Source organism: Colius striatus, chromosome 6, assembly GCF_028858725.1.
Source record: "Colius striatus isolate bColStr4 chromosome 6, bColStr4.1.hap1, whole genome shotgun sequence".
NCBI classification, from domain to species: domain Eukaryota; kingdom Metazoa; phylum Chordata; class Aves; order Coliiformes; family Coliidae; genus Colius; species Colius striatus.
In genome coordinates, this window is record NC_084764.1 from 37,938,079 (window position 1) to 37,964,887 (window position 26,809).

Genomic DNA, 26,809 nt, shown 5'->3' on the forward strand with positions numbered 1-26,809 from the left:
CTAGAGCTACACACAAACCCCTTGTCATTCAGAAGGGAGTCAGCCACTGTGAGATTTGTTTAAGCTGCACCAGCTGCAAAAACATTCAGATCCACCAAACCCAACCCCTCCCCTCCTCCAAATGCATCCTCAAGAACATTATCCTCAAACTTATGGGAGAGGCAGGATCACCTCCCTGATTATACCCCTTCTTGAGGCAAGGCAGGTAGATTTCTTGATCATTTGTGGCAGTTTATCCTCCAACATATCAGCCTTATGTTACTGGGGTTTCTGCTTGATACAGTATCTATACGCATAAGCCTAAAAATGGTTGTCTCGTATTTTTTATTCCTAAGGGAAAGGAAAAGGAGAAAAATAAGAGGGTAAGAAGGTCAGAGATGATGTGTGCAGTGTCACAGGCATGCCCAGCTGCGAGCTGAGGTTATCCAGTGTCAGTGACTCCTCCTGCTCCACACTACTTAGATCTCCCATACAAGCAACAGGCACGTCTCCCACCTCCCCTTTCACAGCAGCATTGCAAAAAAACCAACATCTGCATTTACCTTTCTGCTTATTTAAAAACGGCAGAAGGAGCGAAGCCAAGGGACTTCTTTTGCCAGAGTCTTTGGGAGACACTTTGCTTTGGTTAACAACAGTTTCTTCAATGGGTTTCTTCAGGATTATTCTTTCCTTCAGCTCCTCGGTGCTGACAGCAGAAGTTGGGGGCTCGGCACCTACTTTTGGCGCAACAAAGGAGCATTTCAGGTAGGATGCCGATTCGGCCAGGTTTTCCCTGTTCATCCTGCTCTCTGTTGCTTTACTTGCTTCGTAGTCTGAGGCATCAGTGCGTGAGCCGTTCTCCTCCTTGATAATGTCCATGACCATGGGCTTCATCAGAGGGGAGTCCTGTTCCCTTTTTGGGCTTTCTTCAGAGGCCGATGAGGCATCGCAGGACTCGATGATGAGCTCACTGTCGAGCTCAGCCTCTCGCTCCTCCCGCAGGATGCTGTACTGGATGGAGGGGGAGGCGGGTGATGGAGGGGGCCCTCCGATGTGGCTGAAGGTCATGTAGTTTGACTGCAGCACCTCCTCAGCAGCCAGCGGGTCCTCTGAAACCAGCTCGATCTCTGAGTCTCCTGACTCGGCACTGCTGGCTTCGTTATCCAGGGGTGAGGAGACTGCAGGGCGCCCAGGTTTCACCCGCTGGTCTCGCTTCTCAGCAGAAGGGGCTGGTGACTGCTGCATCTCCGGGCTCTCAAAGGAAAAGCTTTTTGCTTCCTTGATGGCACTGATGAGTTCATCCTCTGACAGGCTGCCTTTGCCCTGTGACTCTGAGCCGGATGGTTCTGCCACCCAGAAAGAAAGAGGGAGGGGAAAGAAAAGAAAATCATTTTAAGAATGACATTTTTTTGTCTGCTTAGGCAATTAAACACAACATATTTCATGCCAGCACAGATCCCTCTAACACAGCTGGTAACACAGCCTCCCTGTCTGGGATGACTAACAGCAATAACAGCTCGTCCTTACAGAGTGTTTCCCAGGCACGTACTCATTATCAAAGAAGTATCATTTACATAATTTACTGAGGAAAATACTGAGGCACAATGCAATGCTGGTCAGTGCTTGGCCAGTGGCTCAGCAAAATGGTTTCACCAGGAAAATCACCAGTCGTGAAGAATGTGGGCTCAGGTTGCATGTGACAGTGTCCGACTGATGGATATGGGTCTGTTCTGGGGATGAACACACACACACAGAGGGCTGGTGGGTTCCTGACACCTTGACTGTTAACAGCCTATGTGTAGCCCAGGCTGCCCAGAGAGGGTGTGGAGTCTCCTTCCTTGGACGTCTTCAAGACTCTCCTGGACACATTTCTATGTGACCTGATCTAGGTTGACCTGCTTCTGCAAGGGGAGTGAACTAGATGATATCTAAAGGTCCCTTCCAACCCCTACCATTCTATGATTCTATGATCCTCCTCCTCCTCATGCTGCAGGAAGGCTGTGGGAGCTGCACTGCTCTCCCTGCGAGCGGTGACTTAATCCGGCACGCGTCCATCCAGGCTGGTGGCTGCCAGCCCTCGCAGTGCAGCAAAGCACCATTCCTTGCCTTTGCCCCACTCCTGCCCGCCCTGGGGGGTTGGAACTCTCATCCATGGCGCCCACCTTGAGAACAAAAACGTCCTTTGTGGCCAGCAGCAGGGTGTCATATCTACTGCTGGCAAGGGAAGCGTATAAATACCTACTGCCTTTCAGCATCAGTGCAGTGTATGAACAGACCATGTCTTCCCTCCCCAGAAAGATGACGGCCAGTAATTAAAAGCAAACTGTTTTCAAAAGTCCTGATCCAAGCAGGGGGGGAACTGGGGGCTTTGCCAGGATGCTTGAGGGGTATCTAGGAGTGACGACTTTGCTGGGTCACTGGTCAGGAACAGTGAGGGCGGGTTTCACATTTCTTCCTTGCTTATGAATGTGGAGCATGGGTGCAGCATGTCCCTGACTGCAAAGAAATGGGGAATCCAGAGAAAACACTCTGCAGGAGCCATCCCCTAAAGAAACATACCTGCTTCTTTCTTTAACACCATAAACACTACTTCTAGCTTTCCAGTATCCCAGTACAAGGTGGTGGGACCTCCCAGGGATGTTTGAACCATGCTGGTAACCAGGTTTGCCTGTGGAGAGGAACATTTCCACACTTGCAACCACAATGGCCACACCAGTGCCTCTGCAGTATAACAGCAGCTGTGAGGCTCAGCCATATAGTATTCAGCTGTTATGAGGGGATACAGTTATCAAGTGCCACAGAGCCAGCCTTGAACAGTCACCAAGGATTGAATAAATAACAGTGCCTGAAGCTCTTAATTCCATTATAGTGCAAAAAGTATAAATTGATAAAAAAATGACATGCCTCCAAAGTAGTGAGCAGTCAAAGAAGAAAAATAGGACCTCAAAGTCTATTTATTGTCTGAAGTTTCTGGCTGATGCAGGCAGGATAAACTCACAGCTGCGGTGGACTACTTCTACCTCTTTTTTGTGTGTGTGACAGTGTACAAATGAACACTCAGTTTTGGAAAGGAAAATTATTTCTCTAAACCTTTATTTCTCAAAGGGTTGGTGTTAGTGTGGGTGGAAATCCTAGACTGACATTTTAAGGAAATTCCAGTTGATTTTTAAGTGCTTCTAGATGCCGTCAAAGCAAAGGAAATTTCACCTTTTGGGATGTTCATTGTCAAAGGGTTTTGATCCAGGATGTTAACTTTCATTTCAAGTCTGAAAATTCTCTTTCCCTGTCACAAAAACTTACTCCTTTGTAAACCTCTATACTAGTTTAATATTTTAGTAGCATACAATAGGGAAAATGAAGGCTAGATATTATGTACTACTATAGTAATCAAACAATGAGAAAATGTAGGATTTTGGTGCCTTCCCAATAGAAATCAGAAGCCTTTAAAAAAAAAGATTGGTCCTTTGTCCCTCCAGTCCCCTTTGTAAATGAGGTGACAGCATTTCCCTCCTCAGCATTTTCAAAAAGTAGCACTTTCATTTGAAAACAGTGCTTATTTTTAACAATTAATTATTTGCAAGAGCAAAAGGGTGTTAAAACAGCCATTAACATTTTAAAATATGAACCCAGCTATTTGCAGCACCCAGGTCTCACATACCTCGTTACCTCTGGGGAGAATGACCAGCCTGGGTGACCAAGAGATCTCAAAATCACTGAGATCCAGCCCAAATCATCACCTGGCTGACAATAGCCCCAGTGATACCTGCCAGTTCACAACTTCCCCTTGAAAAGAGATCCCTGTGGGGACCAGACTCAGCAAGCCTGGATCTGACCCCAGCTGTGCTCCTGAGTGGCTCTCAGTAACTTCTTCCTGTGGATCTCCAGACCTTTTCTTCCCTCTCTTCTCACAGAAAGGGCAGCCCATCCTGAGCAGCATGTTAGGGATGGGCAGCATGGTTCACATCTCTGGTGAGGCCACAGCTCAAATACTGTATTCAGTTCTGGGCCCCTCACTAAAGACATTGAGATGCAGGGAAAAAAGAAAAGACACTGAGAAAGACACTGCGATGTTGGAGTGTGTCCAGAGACAGATGCCAATGCTGGGGAAGGGTCTGGAGAACAAGTCTGATGGGGAACAGCTGAGGGACCATTTAGCCTTGAGGCTGAGAGGAGACACGATCACTTTCTACAACTACCTGAAAGGGGGTTGTAGTGAGGTGGGAGTCAGTCTCTTCTCTCCAGTAATGAATGTTAGGACAAGACGAAATGGGCTCAGGCCATGCTAAGAGAGGTTTAGATTGCAGATTAAGAAGAACTTTTCTACTGAAAGGGTTGTTAGACACTGTCCCAGGCTGCTCAGGGAGATGGCAGAGTCCCCATCTCTGGAGATACTTAAAATACACTTAGCCGAGGTGCTGAGGGACATGTTGTGGTGGGCTGGGCAGTGAGAGGTGAGTGGTTGGACTTGATCTTAAAGGTCTTTTCCAACCAAAATGACTCTATGTTTGATTCAGCAATGAAAAGTGATACCTGAGCAGAGCAGAAGCACCCTCCAGCCATAGAGAACCGTTAATGTCTGCTCATATCTCCTTAGACTCATCCCACAAACCCATAGTAATTCTCCAGCTTGCAGGGCTACAATTGCAGCCGCTCTCTGAATACCAAAACAGTGCCACACACCAGCATTACCTGTGCCAGAGGATGGTGGTGTGACAGACCCTGGGCTCTCATCTTCTGGCTCCGACACCGTCACTGTTGGTACCACCTCATGGCTGGGCTTCAGGCCGGTCTCCGGCTCAGTCGGGCTTGACTCTTTGCTGGCAGCTTCCCCTGTGTTTTCTGTTTCAGTGAGCGTGATTTTGACAGGGGCTGTAACCATGGAAGCAGTGTGCTGATCTCCAGACCTTGTGTCTTCAAATGAGTCTTGCTCTTTAGCTGCCTTTGTGGTCTCCAAAGCTGTCTGCTGAGGTTCAGCAACATGGCTGGGCCTGGTGGGTATTCCCTGGTACTTATCGATAAGGCTTGGGTTCTCATCTTGTGAGTCAAGGTCATGTTTTTCTTGGTATTTTATTTCTTCTGATCTGCTTATATCCATGTATTTATAAGCTTCTACTTTCATGGGATCTGCTAAGGTTTTGTCGACTTCAGTAGACTCTGCAGGAGTCATCTCTATTCCTGAATCTGAACTAAACAAGCCATGGGACTCAAACCCAGTCACATCTTGAACAGGATGCCCCAGTGTGTTAAATCCCTCTGTGCTGCCTGAACATGGAACAGGGCTGTTTTCCTGCTGGTAAATGCCTGTGAAATAGGTGGAGTCCCGTGGGGTGGTGTAGTGGACATCCGAGATCAGAGAGGTGTAGAAGGAGTTGTCACCCCCATTGGCAGTGGAGCTGTAGTCAAAGAGGTGTGATGAGGCTGTGACACCTAGAGCAAAGACAAAAATGACACACAGTGAAGAGACAAATGTCTGGCCTGCATGCACCCATCTTTTTGCAATGCCATGCTCACTCTCCCCCGGATCTTAGATTCGATTTGTGCACCAGGCTTGGCTTTGCTTGCAAGCTCTTTGGGACTGTCTCTTACTGTACCTTTGGGCAACGTAGTGGCACATCTATCAGATGAGGCCTCCAGCTGCTATTGTATCTTAAAATAGCTATAAAAATCCTGATAGCAGTTAAGTGTTCCTGGCAAACATTTTCCTAGCTTGTGCATTAAAATCTCTGGTTCCAGCAATGCCTTTTGGGATTCCCTCACAATCTGACTCAAGAGCTCAGTCTCCAATATCCTTGAAGTAAAAAAAAAAATCTAAGGGCCAAAATAAAAACAATCCTGAGAAAAAGGGGTGCTTTGTTTGTTTGCTTTCCAATGCAGTGAAATTCAAAGGTTTCACCCTAAAGAAATATTGGGATATTGGGTCCCTTCCTTGGGATACGGCCTGCTCCGCCCATAATGATGAAGGGTCCCTCCTTCAGGACACGGCCTCTTCTGGCCATAGTTTTAAAGAAGAAAATCACTGCCCCTGGCTTGGGGTCTGTAGTGAAGTGGTTGGGTCATCCCCATGGGACAGAGCCTCCTCCAGCCATGTCACTGTCCCTGGCTTGAGGCCTTTGATGAAGTGAATCGCTGCTCCTGGTCTGGGGCCAGCTTTAGCAAAATGGGTCTCTGCCCCTGATGCGGGCTCATTATCAAAATGAGTCTCTACCGCTGATGTGGGGTCTTTAAAAAAATGAAAATAAATCTCAGCTTCATCAGTTCTCTCCACAGAATGCAGGGGAGTCTCTGCTCCAGCACACCTCCTCTTCTCCTTCATCACTGACCTTGGAGTCCACATGGTTGTTTCTCTCACTGTTCCTACTCCTTGCACCACCACCAGCCAGAAGAAGAAGAAGGGGCAGAGAAAAAAGAAGATGATGGAGGAAGAAACCTCCTCTTCCGGCTTCTTAAAAAGTGATTGTGGTTTGGCCCAGCCAGCACAGCAGCACCATGACAGTCTGTCGCTCGGTGCCCCCATTCACCCCCTACCCTTGTTAGAATGGCAGAGGACCCAGGGAAATGGGAGTAAAAAGATAAGCCAGGTTGTTGTGGATTAAGACAAGGGCAGGGAGGGCTCGCTGCCAATTATGGTTCTGGCAAAATAGACTCCAGTACTCAACTTAGAGAGGAAAGTAGGAAAGTTTATTCTACAAGAAGCAACTTCTTGCAGAAGCCATCTTTACAGCCCCTTCCCCCTTACCAGAAAAGGCTGTCATGTCAACCATGACGAAGAAAAAAATTCTGCTGGAGAGAAGTTGAGATGGAAAGTTCATAGGCAGCTTTAGATTTTTTAAGAGTAATCACCTTAAATTCATGAGACACCAGGACAGAGACCAAACATCCTCTTTGAGTGATTTCCACATGCCTAGAAAACCTGTATCCTGTGTGCATAACCTACAACACACGCTGGCATGAAAGTGGTTAAATGTCTCCCCACACTCATGCATCACTTTCATACACGGCCTCTAATTCCTTCTGTCATGCCTCGAGTTCCTGGGGATGACGCTAATTAAATGACAAACAATGGCCACTCTCTATTTGCAGCATTAATATGAAGCACAGCTCGAGGATGGGAACAGCAGAAACCCCATGAGGGATTTTTATAGTGGCTGAGGGACTGGGAGTGTAGAGGAACAAAGCTGCTGCCTGTAAGGAGCTGGTGCCTATAAGAGGGTAGTAGCCTGTTAACCATTTCTGCACTGATGCACACTGCATGGCAGAGCCTGGCTGGCTTTCTCTGCGCATCACCCTGCAAGAGATGTGAGGCTCCTGATCTGTTCTATGTTTGTCATGTCCTGGGCTACCACACACAGTGCAAACTTAACAATTAATATTCAAGGGATGTTGCTGTAGCTGCAAAACCAGAAACTGGGAAATGTTAGTATGAAAGCCCCTGAGTTACTTACTTTCTTTCCCCTTGCACATACATAATGATACCATCTCTAAATGCCATCACAACTATATTTTTCCTATAGCCCCCATTGCCTTAGGCACATGTAGCTCATTTAGTTAACCCTAAAGCCATGATTTTTTCCCTCCTAAACACTGTTCAGTGTGTGGCTGCTGGCTTTATTTTACTGTGCAATCTTGCTGGATTTGAGATGCACAACCCAAGCCCTGCACAAAGGCCCTTCCCTCATCATATTTTTGTACCATTCAGTGCTATGACAACTTGCAAGAAACTTCTCTTCCCTGGGCTGCCTTTAGGGAAGGAATGACATGCTCCTCCTTTTACAAAGGGCAACCTGTCAACGCAGGGAAAAAGCAGCCCCAAAGTGCCACACCTTGCTTTTCAGCCTACCTATACTAGCTGCTCATGTGTGTCCATCCTCACTGACTTGGGGTGCTGCTGGTCTCCCACCAGCCTTCACTGCTAATCTGCCACACATGATGCTGGCAGCAGCTCCATCCCCACACCCCAAGAGCCCATGGCCAGGGATTTGTGGCATCTGCCCTTGCTATATGAGAGCACAGAGCAAGTGGTGCTGTAGCTAGCAGGTGAAAAATTATCACCACTCACCTTTCTCAGCCTTTGGTTTGCTCTTCTCCCCCCTCCAGACCACTGCACAGAACACTTCACAGAAATATTTACAGTCAAGTAAAGATCTTATTTCAGGGTGGTGAGGGTCACTGTGCATTTTTTTCCCCTGTGTAATTTTACATTTGCCACTTTAAATTTCACCTTCTGTTTTTCCTGCCAGCTCACTTAGGGCTGCAAGATCCTTTTGTAACTCACTGCAGGCAGCTCTCATCCTCACTGCTCCAAACGACTCAGTCTCATCAGCAAAGGTACCTGAGAACAGAGCCTAAGTGGAAAACCACAGTGAAACCAAAGCAGAATAAGGGTTAGGCTGCCCAGCACCTACATCAGGTCCTACCTGAGGTCATCCAGTGCCTTGCAAGGCCAGCTCGTACCCAGGAAACATTTCTAAATGATCAGTAAGCAAAAAGGGGTGGGCTCTTTTTCTTGCAAATATTTTTCTTGCTGAACTTGCCTTTTTGAAAATTATCCATAAACAGGCTTGGATTTTCACAAATGCTGGAATTATCTGATGCATTGTTTATGCCAATATAGTTCAGGCTGTGAATTGCTGACTATGGACTATTTGTGCCTGTTGCTGCCAGTATCTGCTGTTTGTAATTTACTATTTGTGCTGGGTGAGTGGCTGTTTAAATCATGGTGTTTCAGGGCTGCTCTTTCATTAGATGATTCCTCTGTGCCTACTGGGCTTGATCCAAAGCCCAACGAATTCACTAGAAATGTCCCATTGATTCTGAGTGGCCTTGGAACAGCTCAAGATGGCTCTGCAATGCTTTCTGCTCTGGATGCTCATGAAAAATACACTGTCACAACACCATCAGTGAACAAAAATCTGTTTCTACCAATATCCCACTATTGCTAGTAAAGAAGGAGCCCAAATATAGTCAAAGGAGATTGAGGTTGCCATCAAACTAATATTCATGGGTACTCACTGCAGCTTTCATTTCTGCTTTGTCCACGGTATATGTGAGCCAGAAGAACATGCATTTACAGCACTTAGTAGTGCTGATCAATAGTGCAGTGAAAGGGTTTCTAATGCATTTGTGTCAGGTACATCATAACAGGAGTTATAGCAAGTCAGGAGTGCTCAACAGGAGAACCACTGTGATAATGAGAGTCTGGGAAAATATCACCTTATTCTTTATGTCATTCATCATCAGGAAGAAATAATAAGCCAGAAATAGTTATTGACTGAAACATCACATTTTCAAATGATACAACACTGATGCTGTAGCAGATGTTAACACAGGAGATGATTTAAAATGGACTCAGAGTTGCTCATAAACCCTTTTTATCTTTTTACCTGCAGTGATTTTGCAAACAATGATCAAACCACAAACTGCATTTCTTACTGTGGTTCAGGAGGGAGACAAAGAGTTAAAGGGTGTATGAGGGTGCCCATGGGCATGTATGAGTAGAGAGGGTTCAACATTAGCAGGACACGGAGGGAACCCAACTCTCAAGGCAACTGCAGAGTCAAAAGCATTGGAGACAGCTGAAACCACCTAATTAGTAGGATTTAATGCAACTCTGTTTCCACGGGGAATGATTTAAAGCCATTGGTAAAACTGCCTCTTATTTGGGAAGTGTGAATCTATCAGCTATTAGGCTGGCTATTAAAGACATGGAAACCTATAATAGCTGAGCAGAATTTTGCTGAAGAATAGCGTATTCAGAGCCTGGTGATTAAGCAATGCCCTTTCTGACTTTAAGTTTATTTAGTTCAATATCCGTGGGAAGGAGAAGCCTTGAATAGCTCTGGTAATGGACAGCAGTATCAGATCTGAATTTACCTTTGTTACAAAAGGTTGGGTTTTTTTTTTTTGATCTGAATTTCCTTCAAATGTGCCCAAAAACTTGCCTGCCAATTCAGGTAAAGCAAAGCTACTCAGTGTCTGAGAGCAGCAGTCATGCTTGCTTGTAATATGAGCCCTCGGGAAGTACTTTCACTTCCTGCAACCAGCTAAGAAGTAATGGTTGTGATTCAACCACTCAAGTACAGCTGAGATGCTCAACAATGTGTTCTCATCATCTGGGAAGGAAAAAAAAATCATTTAAAATGACTGTTTTGTTTCCTCAGAGTAAGTTAATGCTCCTGAAGTCCTTTCCTACAGTGCTGGGTTTAGAGCTGTTTAGCAATTGACACAGGGAAAAAAAATTAGAAATCATTGGTTCCACACAGAGAACTCTTAAGAAAAGCAGCTGTAGTCCAGTTTGGATCAATGCAAGCTGAACTGCTGCAGCACACTGGAAGAAGAAACTAAAAGTTGGCTGAAGATAACAGACAATAAATAATAAATATGTGGGGTTTCCCCCCCCCCCCAACTAGAATATGCTTATTCTTCCTAAAATGGATCACTCCCAAATATTGTGTTCTGTTTTTAACAAGCCAGTTTCCATGTTAACCTGCCTTAACTTTCATGTGCAACTCTGGTGAGATTCAATGGCACAGACAGACTGACACAGAAGACATGAAACGTTAGTTCTGCAGAACAGCTGCCAACTCCACAACATGAGGTTCAGTATTTATTATGTGTCAGTGATTCAGCCAGAATTGTTAGTTTTTTGAGAAGAGGAGGAACTAATCTTTAATCAGTTGATGCTATTTTTACAGCCTGGAGATTCATTGAGAAGAGGAAAGATTTTTGGTTGCAACTGGGGGAATCAAGGTTTCAGCGACCTTTTCAGGCAAAAGCAGAGTAGTGTGAGAAAGCTGCTTCCAGCAAATTCCTCTAAGTCTTTTAATCATTGGCTCTGACTTCTGCTTTGGATATTGAGCTTAAGGAGTCACTACCTCGTTATAAGGGTAACTAGGGCGTAGGGGGGCTGCTAGCTCCCAGGAGTAGGATCTCTCCAGCTCTCTGCCATGTGCACACGGATCACAACTTCGTGGAAACAAGGTCCACTTTGTTCAGACAGCCCTTGACCTGTGGTAATTTATGGACTAGAGATAATACTGAGCAGAAGTGTCATAATCAAAAAGGTGCACTGTTGTTTGGCCCTAAATGATGCTGGAGGGATGTCACTCCCTGTACCTCAGGTGTCATCCAAAGCCTGGCTCTTTAAAATACCCTGTATTGTCTTTAAGGCTTAAGGAAGTGGCTGAACGCCTTGTAAAGGCTTTTTAATAATTACCCTCTCACCTAGAAAGGCTGATTTCATAGCAAGGCTGGCTGTCTAAATCTGAGGAGCCACCGTGGTGTCCCATTGCACCTGACAATGACACAGGAGAGTCAGACCTTGCCACCAACTGAAGATCTGATTTTGGAGATGGAACCACAGCTCAGAATCTTCTTCAATAACCAGCACAGACCATGTTTCCCAGCAGCTTATGTTCCAGCCTCTCCAATTTTTACAGTTCATCCATGACCATCACATAGATGACATGCATCTTCCTGCTTTATTCCAAGCACAAAAGGAACTAATAAGCAGTCCTGCCTTTACCAAATTTACAGTTTTGTCATCAGTCACTAGCAAGAACTCTTTGCTTCTTTTTTTTTTAAGGATAAATTAGGATCAAAAGGAGAATAAAAAAGGGAAAGACCTTTTCCATTCTTTTGATCCTGACATATGATGTCTCATTCTTCATTTTCAGTTTCCCAACTCAGTTACCTTCTTTTGTAAAACTCATTTTGCCTCACTCAGTTCTCATCTGTAGTCACATACATCTTTATACAGATGTTCAGTGTTTTATCACTTTTCCATGTCTCTCTATAGCACCCAGACGGACCAACGGTCTCAAGTGTGTCTCCAAATTCAAAACACACACCGTTGTCTTAGACCCAGGCAAAACTGCTTCTTCAAGCAGAGACACTTGATTTCAAGTACAACGAACCTCAGGAGAGCTCCACGTATGTCCAAATGTCCTTTGCTGGTACTACTCCCAGCAGCAGCAAGGGCAGCTTACAAGAGCGGCAGAGGCATCACTCATGCCAAATCACACACTGTTTCAAGTAGGCTGGCTATGTCCAGCAATATTTTAGGGTACCACTTGAAAGCCATGCTCTCAGTTTTGCATGACTCTTCTCCATTAATTTTCTAACCCAAGACACTTCAATACCCATGCAAACCTCAGAAGTACCTGAGCACTTGCATGTCAACTCAAGCTTAAAACCCAAATGTCTGCGACCTCTCATGCCAAGTGCAGTGGGTAACACCACTAAACCAGCTCCCAGTCTCCCCTGGATTAGCCTCTCTCAGTAGCCAGCTTCCAGCCCTGAGCTGTCTCAGCTCAAGACGCTATAGATAGGGAGAGCAGCAAGCTACTTGCAAGAGAACTGCACTAGGCATGCATCCCTGGCAGCAGTGCCAGCTATTCCCAGCTGCCAGGAGATGGTGCTCTTTGTTTTAGCTCAGGATTTGCAAACCCATTTCACAGGTTAACAACTTCTTTTCCTCCAGAACTCTTATGATCCTGACTGCAGGAAAGAGAGAACTCTGCAAGCCCCAGCATTCCCCAACATGTATGGCCAGACTCTGAAAGTCATTTTGGGATTCATTTGCACAGAAGATGCTACAAGAAACCTGGAAGTTTCAGAAGGATATGTGCTCCCATTTATTATTATTTCTCACTGGTTCTCTGCATGGGTCCTGAACATATTGTGGAAACTCAGAGCTGCAAGAAGGTTGCTTCTCACTGTCACAGAGCAGCTGACAGCTCTGTGCCTTAGCTCCTAGGGACAGGAATGAGTCAGCGCATCAGCTGTGCAAGTTATTTATTCTTCCCCTTGAGATCCCACAGCAGCCAGGGGAAACACTGTCGTGCAGAGAGGCAGGTGCTGTCTCCTGCACAGGTAGAAGGGCAAAAGGACAGAGGGGAAAAAAAACAGGCTTAATTCTCTTTACACTCCAGTTACTGCATTGACTTAATTGGAATGAATTCTGATTCACCCTGTATGAGACGGAAAACAAGCCCTAAACTTAAGTTAATGATACACTTTGATGCATGTAAAACCCCTCCATCATGTCATTTTGCAGAGGATATGAATTACTACAACCTCTGGGCCCAGTGCTTTAGCTGTCTACTGTAAGTAGACATTGCAGCTTCCAGCTTCGGGGCTCTCCCATTTCAGTCATCCATATGTAGGGGTGGAGGTCAGCTGGGATCCTGGGTCCCAGAAAACTTGACTGCTGAGAATGAGCATCCTTCCTTGTCATATGTCGCTTCCCAAGACCCTGACCGAGAGTTTCTCCTGTTGACCCATCCAACTTAACAGTTTCTTCCAAAACTGGACAGGCTCAGCTGCAGGTCCTGGCTCAGCTGCAGAGTGCTACAGCCCTGCCTGCAGTAGGGATGTGTAGGAAACACTAATGAGCTTTTAATAAGATTAAGACAGATCCACTCTGGGGAATGCAGGACACTGCACTGCTGCCCCATCATCCCAACAGGCTGTTAACAGCAGCACAATAGCTATCATCTCCCTGCCAGCATCACTCTGAAAAGATACCAGAGTCCATCTTTTTGCTAACCCTGAATAGGCACTGTGGGTGTGGTGGTGCTCCGAGACCAAGCAAAGTCAAACTGAGGAGCAGAGTTCTGTTTGGTGATGCTGAATATCCTCAGCTCCCATGGGCATCCACAGAGCTTGCAGCATCTGGATGCTCAGCAGGTTCCCCAAAGCAACCAGCCAGTGTGCAATGTGAACCCACAGTAAATGGTTCAACACTTCGCACCCTCACATGCCCTCCAGGCTTTCTGCATCCATAAATGCTCTCAGACAGCTCCAATTTGACCTGGCAGTAAAACCCTGGTGTAAGGTCCATGACAACCCTCCCTATTACTCTAGACAGCATGAAAAAAATCACAAACACTGAAAAAAAGAGCTTTGAGAAGAGACCAAGAACAGTTTTAAACATGGAAAAAGTCACAAATGCTCCTGCTAGAAGTAGAGTTGCAGCAGATCTTCATAATTATCACAAAAGGATACAAATACCATTTAGTAAGTTTTTATAAAAACCTCATTCAGGAAAAAGCAGGTCATCATCACTCCTCTGACAGCATCATCAGGAGTAACATGACTGGTCAGTACAGTTAGGTGGCATTAAGGTACTCCCTAAAATGCCATCAAATGCACTTTGCTAAGGATAATTATACCCTGTTTAGGAGAATAATTCATTATTATTTCACTGTAGTCACATTTCCTCTGGAATGATCAAACGCCACCAAATCAGGGGACTGGAGCATCTTCCTTACGAGAAAAGGCTGCAGGAACTGGGGCTGTTTAGTCTGGAGAAGAGGAGACTGAGGGGGGAATCTCAGTAATATTGATAAGTATATAAATGGTGGATGTCTGGAGTTTGGGGCATCCCTTTTTTCTGCTGTATCTGGTGACAGGACATGGGGTAATGGGATAAAGTTGGAACACAAAAAGTTCCATTCAAACATAAGAAGAAAGTCTTTTGCTGCGAGGGTGAGGGAGCCCTGGCACAGGCTGCACAGGGAGGGTGTGGAGGGTCCTTCTCTGGAGGTCTTCAAAACCCACCTGGACATGTTCCTATGCAACCTGATTTAGGTGAACCTGCTTCTGCAGGGGGGTTGGACTAGATTATCTCTAAAGGTCCTTTCCAACCCCTACCATTCTATGATTCTTTGAAATTCCACAACAGAAATACTCCAAGCACTAAGTGAATTAGCACCTAAATCATGCTTTTCAATGACTTGAAATGGGTTCCAGTTCTCTTTAGTGCACTGGACACCAAAGCATCTCCAATCTACATGTGTTAGGGTAGATCTCATTTATCTTTAAGTTCTAAATTATCAAAATTCGCTTTCAAACATGGTTTAGTATGTCCAGCTATTCAGTGTTTTTATCTCCAGACTGCTACAAAGCAATAGGTTACTATCCAAACTCAGACCAGCTTTCCTTTCTTGCAGAAACACCCTTTTCTCCTACCCAGCTTCCATCCCAGGGCCCTGCCACAGGCACCTTCAGCCCATCCAGCCCCACCTTTGCTGGGTCTCAATTGTTTATAAATCCAGCTTCTCATGAGCACTGTAACCCACAGTCATGTGGCTGGAGATTCAAACTCAGTCCAGAAAAGAGAGAGATACCGACACCAGATGCTTTTGATGCTGCAATAAACCCAGGACTGAAATCTTTGCCCTACAGCTTTAGGCTCTTTCACAGGTAGGTAAAAGCCAGCATTGGAGAAGGGCTTTTGCTGAAATACAAGTCTTTGATTAAGTCTGATACACATCTGGAGGGACTGCTGAGTTTTGTCTGTGCCACTTATATCTGACTGCAACATCTCCTGGAAATCCAGCTATTAACAAATGAGAAAAAAGAAGAGAGGATTGTCTTGCACTTGGGCTTGGCTCCCCAGCCCTCAAGGTCAAAACCACTCCAGCAGCATAAATCTTCCAGAGACAGAGAGACAATTGCAACAAAATTCAGCTGAAATCACTCAGGTATCTGAGGAGGAAAATTAATTTTGTGACAATCTATAACACTTACAGGGATGGGTCAGGCACAGTGATTCAGGGAGAAAACCAGCTGTCAGGCATTGGTGGCTGGGGTATATCAGGAGTGTGTCCACCAACGGCACTAGAGTTACACCTCCATAAAACTGTCAGGAGGGAAGGAAATACAAGGCCTTGGGAGGCACCAATCAGAGCCTGAAGACAAGGCATTACTTGCCACAAATCAGGATCAAATCTAATGCCCAAGGGACAGAAGGGAAATCAAAGTCAGAGAGGACACTGAGACACGAGGCTGATACAGGCAAGAGACAGGAAATCACCATCTAACTCTCTTCACCCAGGGTTTTTCCATCCCATCTTGACCTGCACCAGAAACACCAGAGGATCAGTATGTGCTGATTCCTGGTGACTACCTTTACATCAGTAGAGACATTAGGAGAAAAGATCCTGTGTAGCATTGAGTAGGATACACAACATCCAATATCAAGGTGGAGTGAGGAAATAAGAGCAGTGACAGGACAGATTATTCCAAAAACAAGTGAAACAGGGAGATTCCATTGAGGCAGGTGAGGCAGCAGGCTCTGATCCAAGCACTAAAGTGGTTTCCTTGCCTATTAAGTGATTTCTTTCTATTTCTAGAAGGTGGGGGCACCAAGGGCGCATCTGAAAGTCAAACAGAATTTTTTCAAAAGTACATTAAAAGTTAAAGCTCTCAAAGTAGTGCAGAATGTGGAGCAGAGCCACTGCAGTCATAAATCAGCATCAACCTGCTGGCTCCAGCTTCTGCTTAAGGAGGATCGGGCCATATGTGCTGAAACTAATGCTATAAATGTCCTTTCCTTCAAGGTCTCTCATTTACCTGTCACTATTTCTCCTCCTCTGTAAAAGATGAGTTAACTGCAATCAGAGACAGGAAAAATCCTGTCCCTGAAGGATGTTTTTAAGAGACTTACCCCACCATTCACTCTACTTGAGTGAACAACTGATGCAACTACAAGCCACTCCATCTCCTGACTGTGAACACATGACACCAAAAATATTCACTCATCCAAGAGACCAGCCAGCAAATCTGAAGTCTGAGCTGAGGCATTATTGAAGTTTCAAGGAACACAAGTTAGTTGGGCTGTTCTCCTCTCTGAAATCCCAAGAGAAGCTCCTGCTCCTTCATTGCTTGGTAGCTCCACCTCTTGTTGCTTGCAAAGGTGATATGGGGCTTCTGTGTTGAGCTGAGGGCTGGCCAACAGACTGGCTTGTCTTTGGGTATCTTTGACATACACCACGGATTTCACCCCCAAGCTGGGGGGACAAGAGCAGCTCCTCTCCCTCCTACACATATGCATACCACACAGGCAACCCTGCAGACTCACTGTTCCCTGGGATAAGGAAACACAAGACACAGGTATTTTTGTCTCTGTCCCTCTTCTGTCCCACTGTAGTCAGCAGGGCAAGGACAGGGGCAATGGCTTTGCTCTAGAGCTGCTGATCACCACTTTTCTGTAAGAGCAGAGAAAAGCCAAGGCAAAGTCACACCTCTGCTGTTTGCAAGGGGATCCAGCTCCCTGCAGTCAGAGTTGGTGGCTAAATCACAGTCTTCTGCAAATGTAAAGGCAGTTGAGGCTGCACTACAGAAAGCTTTTGATGCTGAGGTGGAGCAACCTTAATTCAAACTAACCATTTGGTAGAATTATTGTGTGTTATTAAAGCAGGAGGGTGGCAGGAGCCAGGACCAACCTCTCTGACGGGAGCTTCTCTCCGTAATCAGCAGAGCAGCCTGGCATTTAGTTTTGAAAGTGAAAAGCTGGGGATAATTACCCAGATCATGATGTTTCATGCAGCTTTCTTAGAGTCTACCACACAGCAGAGGTCAGCTGCCAGGCAACTTTGGAAGCTGCGGTGAAAGGCAGGAGCAGAGAATACTCTCCCTCTGCCCGACCTCCCATTCACGGGCCAATGGTGCTGCTGAAGCACTTCACATGGAGTGGTTATTGCACACTGCTGCCTCACCCACATCTGCTGGAAGATTTCTATTAAAAGCTGCAATGAACACTCAGCTTTTCAATCACAAGGAGGTCTGGCTTCATCCATTCCCCTAGTCAAACATCCAAGACTCTGGACCTGAAAATCTCCAACTTTTCTGCCATCCTGAAGAGACAAAAAGCACTGAAAGTTTCCTATTCAGCCCAAGGAAGTTTCAGATCCAGAATACTGATGGTTTTTAGGAGTAGTGACACAAGTAACCCTTGAATATTATTAGTAGAGGTGCTCCTGTTTGGGGGGACAAGATAAATAAGCAACTCCTCCTTTTGGCTCTAGTATGAGCTACTTCTGAAGGACACCTATACAACAGTAAGACTTGCAGCTATTGTCATGAACAAGGAACTCTCCATCCCAACAGATGCACCATAGTGCTTCATCTGAGAAGTGAGTAGATTCCAGACTAAGTTCTGGGCAGGAAATCTTTGCAGATATTGCTGATTCACCTACAGGTTTGTGCCAAAATGATAAACATGTCTAAACAGAAAAATCAAATATGGCAAGCAGTTTTCCATGATGTGTTTTCAGAGTTAGAGAAGGGAATATCCAGAACACTTCAGGGCAAGTGAAACAATGTGCCCTCTGGGAAAAGCCCATTTTGAGAGTCTACTTCAGTGAGTAAGCCAGAAGGACATTTGGAAGAACATAACCACTAGCTAATATTAACAATTAGGTCATAATAGTAATCATCACCATCATCATCTAATAGCCTTCTTGGCTATAAGCTTGGTGTTAGGAAGCAAAGAAAAAGTAGTGAGTGTAGGAAACAACTTTCTCTTGTATTTTTGGCATTCAATCCTCTCTCATAATCAACTCACAACATATGTACAGGAAAATGGACAAAGTCTTAAGAAGGGAGTTAAAACACTGAGCTATTCTGGAGTGCGTTTTTGACAGTAACAGATACTGACTAATCATTCACTGCATTAAAAACCTCAGCCAGAGTAAATGCATCAGCAGATGAGTCTGTGCTCAGGGATGTAGCATATCTCCCTTAGGTAGAAGCCCACAGTGCAAAAGTGCATGCAGTTATCTGGACTGAGCATGACAAAATACCCAGGCAGGACATGAAAAGAGGCAAGAGGAAGCCTAGAAACAGAGAGTGAAAGCTCATGGACTAACCTAACAATGTAAAACAAAGAAGGTGCCATACAGGGATGGGCAGGGAGAAGAGACTGACACTATTTATCTGTAGCTTGTCCACCAGCACAGACAAACCAGGAGACAAGTATTTTTGTGGTTTCTTTTCCCCATTTAGGACAAGCACAGAAAGATGCTAGTGGTGCAAGTACTGGAGGGCAGAACAGCTGGGACCAGTCTGGAGAAGGGAATGAGAGATATGTTTCTATTGTACAGAAAGGGCAAGAGAAGTGGAGGACAGGATCACAGTCTATAAATACTCTCAAGGTACCAGTATAAGTGAAGCGAGGGAATTAGTCATAGTCTTAGAGGAAAAAGAGCAATGTCTTGAAGTGAAGTTATAAAATTAGGCTAGATGTCAAGGTATATTGTTTTGATGGAAAAGGGCAGAAGAGTGGAATAGCGAGCACAGGGTATACCCATATACTATCTCACCATTACAGCACATCTGGATGGGCCTTCACAGAGAATGAACTCCAGCACTGCCCTGGGAGGGGGTGGTGATAACCCAGTTTTGCCTCTTTGTAGATTAGCACTTCAGATGAAGTCTGGCAAGAGGGAAAATTAAAGGGAAGTAATTCTGCTTGGAACTGAGCTGTAACAGATTTTTTTCCCATGACTTCCCCCCCCCCCCCCCCCCCCCCCCCAAGTGAAACACAAAAACAAACCAATAGAAATCATTCTAGGTCAAATCAATTTCATTTGACCTGAAGGTAAATGTCAGATCTGGTTTACAGCAAACTCTGAATATGAAAGGGGAATGCTGCATGCCAGGGTCCTCCATGGAAGTGGGCACAACACGGTATGTGTAGAGTTGCCTGTGTTTCCCTTACCCCCACCAGCCACCCCAAACAGGCTGCAGCTCCCTTCAGGGTCAGAGGATCATCTTTTCTCTTTTTCCCCTGACTTCTTCCCAAGTCCAACCACTTCAGCACAGCACCCACACAACCAAAGTTCACAGGCAGTCCTAAATCATGCCCAGAGCCATCTTAGCTCCCAATGTTTTGGATCTGAGCCCATGAAATTATTCACCACATCATATAGTTGCTATAGTAACATCCTATTGAGTATTATTAGAAATCACTGTCCCAAAATCCCATGCACTGTAAGGATTTGTGTAGCAGGAGCAAGAGACATCTTTAGCTACATAGCTTTCGGTTCCCTATAGCCCCCAACAGCAGATGATCCAGGCAATGGATTAACCATGCCCTATCTTTCTCCAGCATTACTGGCTGTAGCACTGAGTTGTGGAGTTCAAAAAGCAATGTGCACCCCACTTCCACCTTGTTCTAAGTAGCTGCTCTTTAAAGCTTCTTCTTCACATCTTACTTACATATTTTCATATGGGGGGGTGTGGGAGTGGGGTGGAAAGCAATGAGGGAAAAGTACACTGATATGGGGAGAGAAAAAGGCAGAAGAGAACTAACAAAATATGCTCTAATTTAGATGTAGGCATTGAATATTTTTGCCAGCCCAAGCAAAATCTGAGCCACTTTCTCACTGTTCATGAGGATTTAGAGTATGACCCTGCAAGCAGACTTTCCTGAAGATTTTCCTTTTACTAAAAAAACCCAACAACATGTGTTTTCTGATGTTAAATGTTAGAACAGTGCACATTCCTTAGGAAACATGAAATTAAGCCAGTACAGGACTGAGGAGAGACAGACGACTGGATGAGGGGAGAGAATCAGACCGCACCTTGCTCTAAAACACAAGTCACTACATTCTTCCTCTAAACTCTTCTAAGAGGAAAACTGGGTTTCAGCAGTTAAATACAACTGATTTATCAGGAATTGGCTTTCCACAAGAAATTAGAAATTGTTATATGTTTTAAATAGCATTTGAGGTCTTCTTGTCTAAATGCCACATGACTCAGGTGCTGTATCTCTTACCACCCATGGGACCATCAGCTGTGGGGTACAACATAAAAAGGGCTTCTGAGGTCCACATAGCTCCCAGCCTCATCTGAAATAGCCTAAAGACGATAACCAATGTTTGGAGGCAGGAGACTGCATGAGGAGTATTTCCAACAGGCTGTTTTTCACCCTTACTGGCTTGACTTCCAGTCACCTTGAAGCCATCTAACACTGTTCTGCAGTTGTGAAAGGGCTTTCATGTGGATAAACATTCAGATCTGTCACTGTAAGGCAATCACAACATATGGGCAGACTCTTAATTTTTATTGTTTTCATCCACTTACACACATCAGATAAAGGCTTAAACATTTTATGCTAGCTTTTGACCAAGATGACAAGTGAGATATTTCAGTCTACATACCCAAGATGCATCAAAACATCTCCCTAGGCCACCATCCCACTTCCCAAGCCAAAACCTGTACTAACAACCCAGGTCAGGCCCCACACCTTTGGGGATCAAGCAGTCCCATCTCTTGTCTGGGCCTGTCTTGGTGTACCTCCAGGAGGGTCTCATCTAAGCTACAGACCAGTCAGATTGGCCTTTGAAAGGGAGAACAGAAATGACTTTTCTATCCTAACCAGAGGTGGTCACCTTGATGCAACACACTTCATCCCCCTAGCCCAGTTTGGCCAGGATCTTTCAGCTAGCTCTGAAGTCAGCTTTTAAGTTGACAGAGGTTTTGGCCATCTCTGCATCAGGTGGCTAAACTGCACCAGCTACCTTTGGCACTCACCTGCCAAAAGGTGAGCATCCCCAGCAGACTTTGCAATGTGATAAGAAAACAGCCAAGGAATGAAGAAAAAAAGATGCCTCAAGAAAAAAAGATGCCACTGAACCTCAAGTTCAGTGCTAAGAACAGGAAGAGGTATTGAGAGAGAAAAAATAGATGGGGTGTGTGAGAGCAGGGTGGAAAGCAAAGAGAGAACAGGATACTGATGTGGGGAGAGAAAAACAACTAAATGAAAGAAGAGTGATGAAAAAGAATGAAAACAGAGTCAAGGGAACAAAGGACAAGAGATGTGAAGAAGAAAGTAGAGGCTGAAGTATGAAATGAGTGAGAAGAGTTAGAAATTGTAGAAGTGCTAGGAGACACACACCTGTCTGTATGTACAGTCTGAAGGTTACTACATTTGGTCTACACTTCCCTCATTCATGTTTATCCATCATACATTTCTGGGATACCATTTTTAACCACATACAAAAAACAAATCCCACACTAGGAGCTTTTCTCACTTTCATTTTGGAGGAAGGGCCAGGCACACAGTTAATCTCATTTCAGAATAACTTCAGAAAGACTATCAGAGCAAGCCCAATAGGAATAAATAACTCTGTTCCTGCGGAGGAGGCTGTGGCAAAGAGCTATTCTCAGATGCTCACACAGCCCTGAAGAGGAGGACGTTTGAGAGGGAAGGAGGAGGTGGTGGCCACATGCCCTGCATGGCTGAGGCATTTTGGAAAGGTACTTTTCCAGTCTGGAGCAGCAAAGAGCATGAGGAGCAACGCATACTCTTGAACACAGGTCAACGTGTGAGCTGTTGTGCAGTCCTGATGCTTAGGCAAGGGCAGCTCCTTCTTGCACCGTGGCTATCTGATGCTCTCTGCCCCAGTCTGATGCACAACAGTCTGCAAAACGTTCAGCAGCAACAGTCTGGGTGAGTCAGACCCGCTGCTGGAGGGAGCAGGGAGGCAGAAGGCTTTGCTATTATGCTGTGTTTGCCATCTTCAGCAGCAGGGCTGGGATATTGCTGGCTGATGTGGCTGTGGCATGAAACACTGGGCAGGGAGGGGATTAGCTTAAGGCAGAAATGTGCTGATTTAAGGCTAAGCCTTGCCCCCAGTGTCATCTCTGTGCTTGACTCAGTCAAATAAGCTGTTGTGTCCTGTTCTCTGCACATTACAGCTGCTCTGTCTCTCACTACGAGCATCAGTTGAGGTCAATGTATCCAGTTACAGGAGGAAGAATGCAGAAGTTGTATAAGCCACTGATCTCTTCTTGGATAGAATACGGAGGGCAGGGATTGACCAGTTTCCTCTCCTTGAACCTGCTTGAGGCTGACAGAACATAATCCTACCTCAAGGTTGCTCCAACTCTGCATTGGGAGAGTGGCTCTGGCATGGAGTCACAGCACATGAAGATGTCCATAGGCATTTCTATCCCCAGCCCCTGCTTCCCCCAACACCCACCCCAGGCCACACGCAACCTGACCACACTATACAGTACGCTCAGTATCCTTTGAAAAGCCTCTGTCCTCTTCCCTAGGAGGTGGCTGGAGACAGGCATGAAACGAGACAAAGGAGCAAACCCAAAGTTTGGCATCAGAAGCATCTCTCAATTACAGGTTGACCAACACATTCCTTCCCTTTGGCTGCTCTGTTTTACCAATATTAAAATTAATGATGTAGCCTTCCTCAGCTGGAAGTGCATGAAGCAGGACATTGACACATTTTAGAAGATGGCACTGGAGGCTTCACTTTCATGAGAAGTAAAAAAACAAAGACAGACTTTTGTCCATCTGCAATATGACTTTACCAAAACCCCTCTTGTACCAGTTGGGATGACAGAGATGCACCCTCCTGAGACATGCACCTTCCTACTAAAAATACCTGTAACGTGCACCTGTAATGTGCATCAGATTGAGTGCCTGCACAGTTTATGTTTGTTACATTGATGTGAGGCCCCCAAATCCCTTCACTGTTCTTTCAGAAGACACTTATTCTTGCTTAAATATTGGTAGATTTCCCAATTCTTGTCCCTTCCCATCTTCTCTGAGACCAGAGGTGGCTTTAATGAAGTTTGCAGGTTGGGCTGTGTCTCGTGGTAGAGTGCCAGAGATGCAGGGAGATGTCAGGAGGGTCAGACAGGGTGGCAAATGCAGCAGCATTAAACGTCAAGTAGCACTGTGGTTCAGCACAGAGGCTGTGAAGGGGCAGAAGCGCTGCTTTAGTGTGAGAGAAGCATGTACTTGGTGAACACTATCACAAGGGTCATTTTGAAGACATCAGTCTCTTAAGAAAGAAACCATTTGACCTTTAACTCCATCTACCCATTAGAAAACTAGTCCACAGAATGACTGCTGTGGTGTTTGCCAGCCTCCTAACTCTCCAGTCTAAATTTATTCATCACCAACCTACTTCCATTAGTCCTTCTGTCAGCATTGGGTTTTGCCCCTTGAAAATATTTATAGGGAGCAATCACTCCCTGGAAGCTTTCTCTTTGTTAGTCAAATTAATCCCTAGTTTCCTAAAGAAAGTCTTCCTCACCCTGACACTAAATCTGAGGGAGAGTCTAGAATGTCTGGTGCCTCACACTGGGAAGTTTCTTCTGTTATCTATCCTAAATAATTCTTTAGTTCTGTGCATTTAAAGACACTATTTAATGAGGTTTCCACACACTGAAATGCATCTCGGTGCAGCACAGACACCTCACACCATTATTTCATTTGGCTGGAATAGCATGAAATTAAGTGGCTAGCAGTGGCTCAAGCATTCTTCCTTTTGGTTCAATCATCATAATTTCTGTTCTGGTATCATGACAGGGGAAAAAGAAAGTACTGATAAGGGTCTGCAATGATGCAGAAATTGGAAGCACACAGCACTGTCGGGGTCAAGCACACAGTTAAGAGTTTCCCTGGCAAGCATGACCACACAGTAAATACCATACCAAACTATAGTCCAAAGCACATCCTTATGTATGCATGGATATGTGTGCACACACTCCTGCATGTATATCCCTTTCCCAGCCTCTCAGCTTCTTATAGTTCTGGATGAGCATCACCCTCAGAGCCCTGGTCCAGTCTCTGCATCGCTGTCCTTGAAATGGAAAGCTCTGTGCAAGGCAGCATGTTCATACTGAATTTCAGCCAGACCACTCTAGCCCATCTGTTTGAGATTAAGACCGCAATGGAGCAGAACATTAATAAATGATCTGCAATTCCTATCTTCCTCTACTTTGCAACACTGGGGGGGAAAAGAAAAAAAATAATCTATTCCCAACAGCCAAATGCACTTTTCAGCAACAAGTAATGATAATGATTGGTTCAGCATTAAGCATACAGGCAAAAGTATTAATGCAGAATCTGTGCACCATCTGAGCTGTTGTTTCAGTATGAAGAATTATGTATAGCTGAGTCTTTTTATTAGATTAATTCAATTCTTCAGCTGCTTAGACTACTCCTGTATTTCCTTTCTCAATTAAGTTTAGTTCTCCATACCTGCAGCTATGGTTATCCTGGGTATTTTCCTGTGTATTCCACTGTGAAAGTCGTTATTAAGTTCATTTGTCATAAAACAAACATGATGCCATGAATGATAAATAAGCAAAGCGTACTGCAGAGACTGGCAATGCAGCTCAGCTTTCTCAGTGCTTTGGGGGGTGGGGAGGGTTTCTGTGTTGCTCATGTCTGAGATTAGAAAGCTTCCTAATGAAGAAATCTGCCTTACAAATGATGTCATCTCTGGCAAAGCCACAAGCCTAATTGGCAGGGAAGGGCTCGGCGACCCCAGCGTCACCCCCCCGAGCGTGCGGAGGAGAAACGGCATTTGCTGGCTCTTGGGCAAGGAGGATGCTGCATGCAAGCAGCAGTGGGGGGCTGCCTGACCCCTGCCCCTCAAAATGGGCTGCACGCACCCACATGCCTCTGCAGGATTTAGAAGGGATATCGCCTGCTGTCACTTTCAGTGCATGCCTGGAGATCCAGGGAGCCCATCCACTGCTGCACTCACCCACACTTGCTGCCTTCTATCCTTCTGCATCAGAGGGAAAAGGGGATCAATGTAACATTCACAGCCAGATTTGTAAAATACATCTCAGGATAAACTATCATATTGAGCAGTATTTCACCAGCATCCACGACGAGATCGCCAGCCCATCCCCAGCTCCAAGCCAACAGCTTGGGTCTCTCATCACCCTGGTCCCATAACCAGCAAGCTGAGGGCTGTTTCTCACCATCTTCCAAGTCCCAGACTTCAGGAGATGCTAAAGCAGCCTGGCACATCTCCATGAGTCACTTCAGCACCCTGATGAGATCCAGGACTTGGGAGACTGGAAGTCAGGCCCGCAGCAATGCTGGGCACCCAAGCTCTGAGCCTGCTTGCAAGCTCCCTATCCCACTACCCTCATCTTTTACCACCATCTCTATGTTTCAGCATTTCAAACCATGGAACTGAAGCACACTTTCCCCATCAAGATTATTTAACTCAAGAGAGATTAAATGTTAAACAGACTGCAGGAAGCTTTCAGTGTTCTGTGGCAACCCAGATGGACGATCAGATAGACTGAGGACTGAAACCACATCTGTGTTGCCCTGCTCTTGCTTCCAGCCTTTGTGCTGGAGTTTGTACCTCTGTAAACTTGATCTGCAACAACTTACCTACCTCTGCAGAGGCCATGGTGTCTTACTCAGACCTCTTAATTGCACATTTAACATAAAACACAAGAGTCACCAGAATACAAGCCCTATGCTTTGTTATGCCATAGCAAATAGGAAAAGCTGTGACTCATGAGCTAAACTGAGATCTTTACTGACAACAAATCATTCCTCCTCAGGCTCTTCCCTTCTCCAGTTCCCAGACCTCCCCAAGAACTTTCTTGCTCTCAGGTTATTCCATTCCCCCGGCTATTTCTTCACCCAGCAGGCCTCAATAAAAACATCTCTCTTTTCACTTTGATTGCTCTCTTGCTCTAGAGATCACTAGGCCCATCAACATAATGTTTTCCACTAACCTCACACTCCAAGGCATCCATAGGTCTTTGTGCCCAAAAGCACCTCTGGTGCTGACAAATCCTAAACAAAAAGCCTGCTGAGGCAGCCAGCCAAACACAGACCTGCCAAATGCAGTAGCTGCAAAACAGCTAAGCACAGGAACACAGTCATCAGGGTGTGAACCCATGAAAACTGCATCCAGATCAGAGGCAGATCTTCTTTCTCTACAGGATTAAGGACAAGACTGAGACAGGAATCACCTGCAAAATTCCAGGTAAGTTTGTGACCTCTCCTGTGGGTTGTCAGAGCATTTCCTCCATCCAACTGTAGGCTAATTCTGCTTCATTTACCTCATTTACAAGTGCTCTCATTATGTTTGCTTTATTCCTCAGTCCTTTCTGACTTCTATGTTCCAGGGCAGATTCAAATTCAGCATTCTTCATTCCCATAAATCTCTGGCCAATTCTCTTCCTAACCCTTTCAGCTTAAAAAGCTTTAGTTAGTGGCTGTTCAATACCTTCCCATTATGCAGTATTTTCT

General features: G+C 45.3%; 1 protein-coding gene across 1 annotated transcript in view; it reads right to left on the bottom strand.

Annotated features, from left to right (window-relative positions):
- Positions 1–26,809, bottom strand: part of RTN1 (reticulon 1) — a 118,622-nt gene that overhangs the window by 47,488 nt on the left and 44,325 nt on the right. Inside the window, exons 2-3 of the mRNA XM_061997838.1 lie at positions 4,669–5,406; positions 543–1,325 (exon numbers count right to left, since the gene is read on the bottom strand). Coding sequence (XP_061853822.1) covers positions 543–1,325; positions 4,669–5,406 — 1,521 coding nt within the window. The remainder of the gene's footprint in view (positions 1–542; positions 1,326–4,668; positions 5,407–26,809) is intronic.